The 9327-nt window shown below is 52.0% G+C and overlaps 1 protein-coding gene across 1 annotated transcript; it reads left to right on the top strand.

The window, feature by feature from the left end:
- The first annotated feature begins 1898 nt into the window (after nt 1–1898).
- Nucleotides 1899–9118, top strand: KLF10 (KLF transcription factor 10). The gene is made up of 4 exons (XM_025870938.2): nt 1899–2256; nt 5769–6002; nt 6111–7023; nt 7515–9118. The coding sequence occupies exons 1-4, from the start codon at nt 2221–2223 to the stop codon at nt 7772–7774; spliced, it is 1443 nt and encodes a 480-aa protein (XP_025726723.1). The 5' UTR covers nt 1899–2220; the 3' UTR covers nt 7775–9118.
- Nucleotides 9119–9327: the final 209 nt, after the last annotated feature.

Here is a 9327-nt window from a genome sequence, read left to right as displayed (position 1 = left end):
GAAATGATTTTAGTTTTGGTAATGTTGAGTCTGAGGTGCCTGAGGAACTTCTTTCTCTGAATCTCTAGGAATTGTGCCACCACCACACTGTTCCTCCTACCCCTTTTCTCTTTTCTTTCCTGTTTTGAATCACTCCCACAAGCCATGAATGCTCCCTGCTTCTCAGCGTGCTGGGGCATTATGCCAGCAGGCCCCACATTCCTGAAGAAGGGACTGGGTCCAGACCTGGAGGGCTGGCTGGCTGTGGCCACCCGAGGGGGCGGCTCCCTGACAGGAAGGAAGGCGGGCCTGGTGGTTGGGCACAGAGCGGAGCTTCCACTGCTGCAGCAGGTGCCCGGGGCCAGCTGCTCCAACCCCTCAGGCTCAGATCAACAGGATGGGACAGCCCAGGCGGAAGGAAGCCTACAGGAAGGGACACCCCTGCAGACAGAGTGGAGGCATGGGGTGGAGAGGAGATAGGAAGAGCTGCCTGGGCTGCTGAGCTGGCGCCCCTCCAGCTGATTCAGGAGAGGCAGTGACAGGAGGCCATTCAATCCCCAGCCCTGGTCAGCTGTATTATTACTACTGTTGTTGGCTACCCTGGGCCTCAGATATCAGAAGGAATCACTGGAAGATGTTCATGGGTTTGCCAGTTTCTAAAATAATTCCCTTTCTATGCTCATTCTGTGGTTATTGGGAAAGAAAGGTCACTTGCATTACCTTCCAGTTACACGGGGAGGTGGGACAGCTTGAGGGAGGGGCGGTGATTTTTTGCCACGTGTTCAGCCTGTCCAAAGGAGATAAAATCTCTAGTTTGCTTTAAGCCGGGTTATCACTGCCCAAGTCTCCCAACAACAGCTGCTGTGAACGGGCACGCAATGGCCAAAAGAGGGCAAAACGGGAACGAAAGCAGCGTCACCCGCTCTAAATCTGAGGCCCTGGCTCAATCGGAGGTGGGGTTGTCGGGGAGAGGAGGGCAGGTGGCGCTTTAGAGGGGGCGGTGTGTCTTTGACCAGGTGTGCATCCCCGCAGCAACCCCATCCCCAGGCGCGGGCGGGCGGGCGCCTCGCGACCCCAAGAGACCCCTCCCCACAAGCAGTTTCCAGGCAGGGCGTTTCCGGAGGCCTTGGCCCGGGTGGGGGTGGGGCCCACCTTTGAAACAGCTTGTAAAGACTGCAATTTAAACTTTACATTGAGCTCAAAACTCGATTCCGCAACCGAGCGTCGGCGCCACACAAGGATAAGAACTCGGGTTTTACAGCCCGTCATCACCCCATTGGTCCAGTTCTCAAGGCTTCCTGCAGTCCCCACACCTTTCTCTCGGCTGCTTAGAGGAAGAATGGGCGGGGAGGGCAGGGGCGGGCACTGCTGCCTGCAACGCAGAAGGGGAGGGCGAGCCCGCGCCGGTGGCCCGGGCGTGGGCGGGGGGCGCAGGAGCAGGTGTCGGCTCAGCGACAGAGTTCCCTTCCCTGCCCTCCCCGCCTCGGTGCTCCCCACAGCTCAGCGAGGCAAAACCCAGCAAAGGCTCGAGAAATGCAGCTCAGTCGGTCAGCGGGCTCTGCTTTCTTGCCAGACGCCTAAGAGGACGGCGCTTCCAAATGCAAATCTCTTGGCTCCAGCGCCTTGGCTAGCAGCCGCCGCCTCCCCCGCCCGGCTGCCCGGCGTCCCGCCCACCCCGCGGCGGGCCGAGTTGGGGCCCAGAGCAGAGGGGACGGGGCGGAGCGGGCATCCCTCCCCACCTCCCACGTGGGGCCGGCCCTCCGCAGTGCCTGGGCGCGCCGCCGCCGCGCCTCCGGGCTAGGCCCCCGCCCGCGGCACCGCCCCCTAGGCCGGGGCGGAGGACAGCAGAGAAGGGTGGGCGAAGGGTGGAGGGTGGGCGAGGGGTGGGGGGGTGTCACTGAGTCAGGTGGCGGCGGGAGTTCCCTCGGGCAGGGTCTAGGAAACACGCTGCCGGGGATTGTGTACACGCTCCACTGACACAAGCTTCACGCTGCCGGGCAGCCGCTGATCACGCGTGGCCCCGGGAGCCCATTGGCCGGCGCCTCACACACCTTTGTCGCTGATTGGCCGGCCGCAGGCTCCGCCCCCACCCCCGCCCGCGGCGCGGGGCAGGCGGAGAGGCTACCTGAATGGGGAGGGGGCAGACGGCGCGGAGCGCGGCGGCGGGAGCGGCGTCGAGTGTCTCCGGGCGTCCGTCTGTGGCCAAGCAGCCAAGCGGCATAGCAGCCAGTCTGAGCAACCATGCTCAACTTCGGCGCTTCTCTCCAGCAGGCTGCGGTAAGTCACCTGGGGATGCCCCTGTCCTTCCCTTCCGCGCTGCGTCTGAGGGGCCATCCGGGGCACCAACCCTGAGCCCTTGACATCAGCGGCGCCTGAGGACCGGGGCTGCAGCGGAGTCGTGGGGGAGGAAGGGGCTTTCTGCCTGCACACTGGGCATTGGTGAGGGCGTGTGTGTCATGGAGTGGGTCAGGACAGGCGGATTGGGATCTACAGACGAAGGGACAGGGGTCTTGCTCAAGGTGTAACGAGGAGGGGAAGGGGCAGCTCCGCTGGGAGACTTGAGGCAGGTGAGGGGGAGGATGACTGTAGGGGCGCTTAAGAGTGAGGAGGGGGCTGCTGCCCTGGCAGCGAGGACAGGGGAAGGTGTGGAAGGGGAGTGTGTGTGTGTGGTGGGGGGGTGGGTGACAAGGGGGCTACCCTGCACCTGGCACCCGGGAGAGATGCCGCCGTCTGGATCAGGAATGCGACCCCGGGCGGGAGGGAGCTGCTTACTGGCATTTGAGGGGCGGGGTGTCCACAGGACAGGAGAGGGGGCTGTCCCTCGCGGGGGTCTGAGCGGAGGCTTGTGGTACTGGGGCTGCTCGGCCGACAGCCGGGGGCTGGGGGAGGGGGCGCCCGGCGTGGGCGCGGAGGGGTGGCACGTGGGCCCCGGACCGCCCGGGGGGACGAGGAGGTGCGCCCCCAGACGTCGGCAGGGGACTTCCCACTCCCCGCGGAAGCAAGTGGCCGCCCTTTGAGGACCCCCTGGGAGGGGGGTAGGGAGCTGCCTTGGGGATGGGAGGGTGGAGAGCAGTAGCCAGCAGCGGGGCGGGGGATGTGGGCGGGGGAAGCCGGGGCCGCGAGACGCGGGGGCCGCGTGTCGAGGCGGGAGCCGCGGGCCGTGGGGCCGCGCGTCTGGAGCTGGAGCTTGTGGGGGCTGCACGTCTGGGAACCTGTGGAGACTCGGCGGGCGGAGATGGAGCTGCCGGAAACCGCGGGGAGGGGGCGCAGCGTCTGCGGGAAAGACGGGGTGGTCTGAGGTCCCGCGGGCGGCGTGGGCGGGAAGCGCCGAGGGCTCGGCCGGATCCCCGGGGGCTGCGGCCGGGAGGAGGGCGGGGGCCGGGTTTCCGCGGGGACCCGGCTCCTCCTCCGGCAGCTGAGGCGGAGGCTCGGGGGTGGGCCGGGAGCGGGTGCGCCCAGGGAGCTTCTCGTCCCCGAGTGACCCAGCCCCGGCCTCCGCCAGGGGCGGCAGCGAGGCCCAGCCCCGCTGTCGGTTCCTAAGGGAACGGCGGCTCTCCGGGAGCGGGGAGGGGCGGGCGCTCCCGGAGTCGGCGCCCGCGGCCCCGCCCCTCCCCGCGGGCTCGGGCGCGCACTGCCGGGCGGTTGGCGGCGGTGCCCGCGGCCCCTCCCCCGGGCCGGCGCGAGGGCGGGGGCCCGCGAGCTCAGGAAGTAGGTGAAAGGTGACGGCGCGGCAATTCCCAGTTCACGTTTCCTGCGCCGCCCGGAGCAGCCGCTGATCACGCTTTGTTCACATGCCTCGCCCCCTCCTCCCCCGCGCCCCCCGCCCTTCGCGGTCCAGCCAATCCGGGCCCAAGCCGCCGGGCAGGCTGGCCAATGGCGGGGGCAGGAGCGCGAGGACGTGCGAGCGGCGAGGAATGTTCCCAGTGACTCACCCGCGAGCCCCATTGAGGTTAGGGCGGCCCCATCCGTCTGTCCCCGCCAGCGAGGATCTCCCCCGCCGTCCGCCCCCGCCCCTCGTCTGCCTCCCCCGCCCGCGCCTCCACCCGCTCTTCCCTTTCCTGCCTTGCTCCCCACTCCCTTTCCTCCCCTCCCCGCTTCTCTTCCTGCCCTTCCCAGCTCACACTCCCCTTCCCTGCTTGCCTGCTTTTTCTCTTTTTTCTTTCTTTGCATTGGCGTCTTGAGGCTTTTACACATACAAGAGCTGTCCGTTGCAGCTTACATAAAGGGGCGTGCGATTATGCAATGGCGTTATTAGTGAAATTTCAAGAGCAGGGACTCCTTTTCTAAGGGTTTCAACACGAAGGGTGTATGCTTTTTTTTAAAACAAGCATTGAAAATAATACCTTGCAGCGTAAAGAATGCTTTTAGGTGTTTTTACACGATCTCTGTTTAGACCAAAAGAGTGGGATCACATTAATGGAAAATGGGAGATCGTGGGTAGTACCATTTTTTTGTTTAAGTACAGTTTTTTTTTTTAAAGGTTTTATTTATTCATGAAAGAGACAGAGAGAGGCAGAGGGAGAAGCAGGCTCCCAAGGAGCAGGGAGCCTGAGGCGGGACTCGATCCCAGGACCCTGGGATCATGACTTGAGCCAAATGCAGATGCTTAACCATCTGAGCCACCCGGGAGCCCTAAAGTGCAGTTTAAGGAACTTTAATATGAAGCGTTAAACACTTGATGGAGCTGTACAAATAAATGCTAAGCATGTGCTGTCATTCTTGTCATCCGTTATTTTAAAAAATTAAAATATGTTTGATTGGACTGTTGCAGATTCATTACAGTCAGGTTTTTGCAAATTCTGGGTAGAAGATTAAATTTTACGATTGGCCATTTTTTAGTAGTAGTGCATTAGCTGGTCATAGTTGTGCATAGCAAACCATTGGGTTAAATAGATCTAGTGAAAAGGAACACAAACATGAAGAACCTGAAGTTTGAATAAAGCTTTGGGATTTTTCCACATACTGCACTTTATCTCTCATTACCAGAGATAAGCTATGAAAGATTTCGAATAACAGTAATTTTAAAGAGACACTGAGGATTTCTATGCTGTTGATTTTATTCTAAAGCGGAAAGTGACTTTCCAAAGGTGAGACCTGTATCATCAGGTCAGAGCTCTGTCCACTACACTTTGTCTTTTGAAGAAAATTGTGGGTTTTTTTTTTTTTCCCCTATTAGGAACTGGTATCTCAGAAGTCGTCATGCCACATCTGTAGTATTGAAAAAAGAACTTTTTTTTTTTTTAAAGATTTTATTTATTTGACAGAGAGCGAGAGAGGGAACACAAGCAGGGGGAGTGGGAGAGGGAGAAGCAGGCTTCCTGCTGAGCAGGGAGCCTGATGCTGGGCTCTATCCCAGGGCCCTGGGATCACAACCTGAGCTGAAGGCAGACGCTGAGCCACCCAGGCGCCCTGAAAAAAGAACGTTTGTGGAGCATTCCTTTAGCTATTTCGTCTGACCCCAGTTGCAAATGACTATTCTGGAGAGAAGATGAAATTTCTAAATCAAGTTCTAATCTTTTTTGAATCATATATGCATTGTTTTCTTTTAGCTTTGGTCTCCTTAATGGTGATAAGGTGCTCCTTTCTCCCTTGCAAGGATATCAGTCTTCAACCCTAAGTGTGAAAGAATGAGGGAGGATTTTATTTTTACCATTACCATTTGTTGGAGTGAGAGAAAAATTATTTCAGAAACTTGGAAAGTTGTGCAAATTGTAAAGAAAAAAGTTGTGTGTTGCTTTGTGTGTTATTTGTATGACAAAAATGTGCTTATAATCATTTGATTTTTTTAGGAGGAAAGGATGGAAATGATTTCTGAAAGATCAAAAGAGAGTGTGTATTCTTGGAACAAAACTGCAGAAAAGAGTGATTTTGAAGCTGTAGAAGCACTTATGTCAATGAGCTGCAGTTGGAAGTCCGATTTTAAGAAATATATTGAAAACAGACCTGTTACTCCAGTATCCGATATGTCTGAGGAAGAGAATCTACTCCCGGGTACACCCGATTTTCATACGATCCCAGCATTTGTAAGTATTATTGTTTTTAAGATGAGAATGCAGATGACAGAATTTTTTTAAATTTACATAATGAACTTAAGTTCTCATGCCCGTTTCCTGTATATTTTTCTTTTCTAGTGTTTGACTCCACCTTATAGTCCTTCTGACTTTGAACCCTCTCAAGTGTCAAATTTGATGGCATCAGCGCCATCTACTGGACACTTCAAATCATTCTCAGATACTGCCAAGCCTCACATCGTTGCCCCTTTCAAAGACGAAGATAAGAGCCCAGTACCTGGCCCCAAACTCCCCAAGGCTCAGGCCACAAGTGTGATCCGTCATACAGCTGATGCCCAGCTGTGTAACCACCGATCTTGCCCGGTGAAAGCAGCCAGCATTCTCAACTATCAGGACAATTCTTTTCGAAGAAGAACCCACGTAAATGTTGAGGCTGCAAGAAAAAACATACCCTGTGCAGCTGTGTCACCAAACAGATCCAAATGTGAGAGAAACACAGCGGCAGATGTTGATGAGAAAGCAAGTCCTGCACTTTATGACTTTTCTGTGCCTTCCTCAGAAACCGTCATCTGTAGACCTCAGCCAGCCCCTGTGTCCCCGCAACAGAAGTCAGTGTTGGTGTCTCCACCTGCAGTATCAACAGGGGGAGTGCCACCTATGCCAGTCATCTGTCAGATGGTTCCCCTCCCTGCAAACAACTCTGTTGTGACAACCGTTGTTCCTAGCACTCCACCCAGTCAGCCACCAGCTGTCTGCCCACCTGTTGTGTTCATGGGCACTCAGGTGCCCAAAGGCGCTGTCATGTTTGTTGTACCCCAGCCTGTTGTCCAGAACCCAAAGCCTCCAGTGGTGAGCCCAAATGGCACCAGACTCTCTCCCATTGCCCCTGCTCCAGGGTTTTCCCCTTCCGCAGCAAAAGTCACTCCTCAGATTGACTCCTCCAGGATAAGAAGTCACATCTGTAGCCATCCAGGATGTGGCAAGACATACTTTAAAAGCTCTCATCTGAAGGCCCACATGAGAACACATACAGGTACCAACCATTTATTTGTGTCTTAGAAATTTAGATGAATATTTTTAGGCCATGATCACAAATATAAACCAAGCATGTTACAGAAGAACTTGCTCTATTAGCCAGTTCAGTGGCTGATATTAACCAGTACAGGTTCCTGCAAAAGATTGCATCAGGGTGTTTTTGTCTTAATTTCTCAAATGATTCTTTAAGTGTCTGAGTAGTTACTTTAGTGAAGTATCCCTAAAGCCTTTGTTTCGTAGTTGAAGTCTCAGAAAACCTTTTGTTTTCGGCTTTTTATAAAAGGAAGATTCTTATAAATGCGACAGAGTAAAAGTTGAAAATAGAGCAGTATACATATTCACTTAAGAGTTGATTCATTTAGTAGCTTTTATTTTGAAAAGATTCTCTTAAGATATTTTAACATGTATATCTTTGGTTATAATTAGATATGTAATTTCCAGTGATTTGGTAAATGCATAGTAACGATGATCTGAATTTCTTTGTCTCAGGAGAAAAACCTTTTAGCTGTAGCTGGAAGGGCTGTGAAAGGAGGTTTGCCCGTTCTGATGAACTGTCCAGACACCGGCGAACCCACACAGGGGAAAAGAAATTTGCTTGCCCCATGTGTGACCGACGGTTCATGAGGAGTGACCATTTGACCAAGCATGCCCGGCGCCATCTGTCAGCCAAGAAGCTACCAAACTGGCAGATGGAAGTGAGCAAGTTAAACGACATTGCCTTACCTCCAACCCCTGCCCCCACGCAGTGACCACTCAGAGGGTGAGAATCAGAAGTAACTTTGGTCACAGCCAGGAGCCAGCGGTGATATAAAAATGCTTCCACTGCAAGTCTGTGGCCCTCCAGTGTGGGCCGAGAGCAGAAGCCCTACAGCCTGAGGAGGCGGCTCAGCCTGAGTTAGAGGACAAGAAGTGCTGCAGCCACGGGCAGGTCACAGAGTGGCAGGATTCATTTCTTATCACATAAGAGAGATGAGAAAGCTTTTATTCCTTTAAGTATTTTTTGAAGGTTTCAGATGAGGTCAACACAGGTAGCACAGATTTTTAATTTGTGTGCACAATTTATTACTTCATTTTCACCATTTATACTTGAGACCAACTTTTCAATGTGATTCTTCTAAAGCACTGGTTTCAAGAGTAGAGAGACTGGAAATAAACATTACGGTACAGAGATGGAGATGGAAAATCGATTTGTATTATTATGAATATTGGCATCTTTTCCTAGTTACCTTGTTTACTATTCCTAGTCTTTCCAGTCAACTTCGTGGATGTAGTTGTTAAATATATCTAGAACTAGCATTTTTATACTTGCTAACATTTGGAATTAAGCAGCTGTATATTGCTAAAGAGGACCCAAAGAATTGGAATCCTCAATAATTTAATTGCTTTGAAGTGTAGCTACAGTTTTTTTGCATTTCTGTTTTGAAACTTTAACAGATGACTATATCTAGGCATTTTATTATGCTTTGAACTTTAGTTTGCCTGCAATTTCTTGTGTAGATTTGAAAATTGTATACCAATGTGTTTTCTGTAGACTCTAAGATATATTGCACTTTGTTTAGAAAAGAAATTTGAGAATAAAAATGTATTATTGTAAAGGAGGGATACCAAGAATTTTAGATAACTCCTTGAAAAAGATGGCTTATGTCATCAGTAAAGTACCCTTATATTATGAGGATGTAATGTGTGCTTTATTGAATTAGAAAGTTAGTGACCATTATTCACATGGACAGATGTTGTCCTGTTAATTTATAGGAGTTTGGGAGGGGTTTTGGGGGGGAGAGGTGGAACTGGGTGAGTAGAAGTTGGTTAAAACATTCACTTTTGTTAACAGTATTTCTGTTACATTCTGTTGTATAGTGGATGATATACACAGTGGTAAAACAAAAGTAAATGGTTTAAAATATATAGTGAAAAATGGCACTATCTTCCCATTTAACATTTTTCTCTTGGGTATTGATTCCTGACATCAAAACTTGGACCCTTGGAAAACAAGTTTTCTTTTAATAAAAAAAACTTTGTGATTTACAATTTGCACAATATTTCTTTTGTTGTACTTTATATCTTGTTTACAATAAAGAATTTCCTTTGGTATATTTACTTGGTTGATTGCATTTGTCGAAAACCATTCTCAGTCTAACCATGACAGCGATCACTTATGTGTCTGAATTTCTCTAGGAGCTTCATTCAAATTTAGAACTGTAAGAGTGTATTCTTAACATGAATCAATTTATAGAGAGTATACAGAGTGAGGCCTGGTATCCACATATTCATTGAGAATTTGCAAGCCTGCCCCGTCTAAGAA

Source organism: Callorhinus ursinus, unplaced genomic scaffold, assembly GCF_003265705.2.
Source record: "Callorhinus ursinus isolate GAN/ISIS: 27379988/994484 unplaced genomic scaffold, GSC_fseal_2.0 scaffold5, whole genome shotgun sequence".
In the NCBI taxonomy this organism is placed as follows: Eukaryota; Metazoa; Chordata; class Mammalia; order Carnivora; family Otariidae; genus Callorhinus; species Callorhinus ursinus.
The sequence above is the reverse complement of the archived record's forward strand: the minus strand, read 5'-3'. Positions and strand labels throughout refer to the sequence as shown.

Bases quoted from the DNA above. Each gene is read 5' to 3' on its own strand.
- KLF10 (XM_025870938.2), top strand. From the start codon at position 2,221: ATGCTCAACTTCGGCGCTTCTCTCCAGCAGGCTGCG. The intron at 6,003-6,110 runs GTAAGTATTATT...TTTCTTTTCTAG, and splicing joins TTCATACGATCCCAGCATTT to TGTTTGACTCCACCTTATAG. The intron at 7,024-7,514 runs GTACCAACCATT...TCTTTGTCTCAG, and splicing joins CCACATGAGAACACATACAG to GAGAAAAACCTTTTAGCTGT.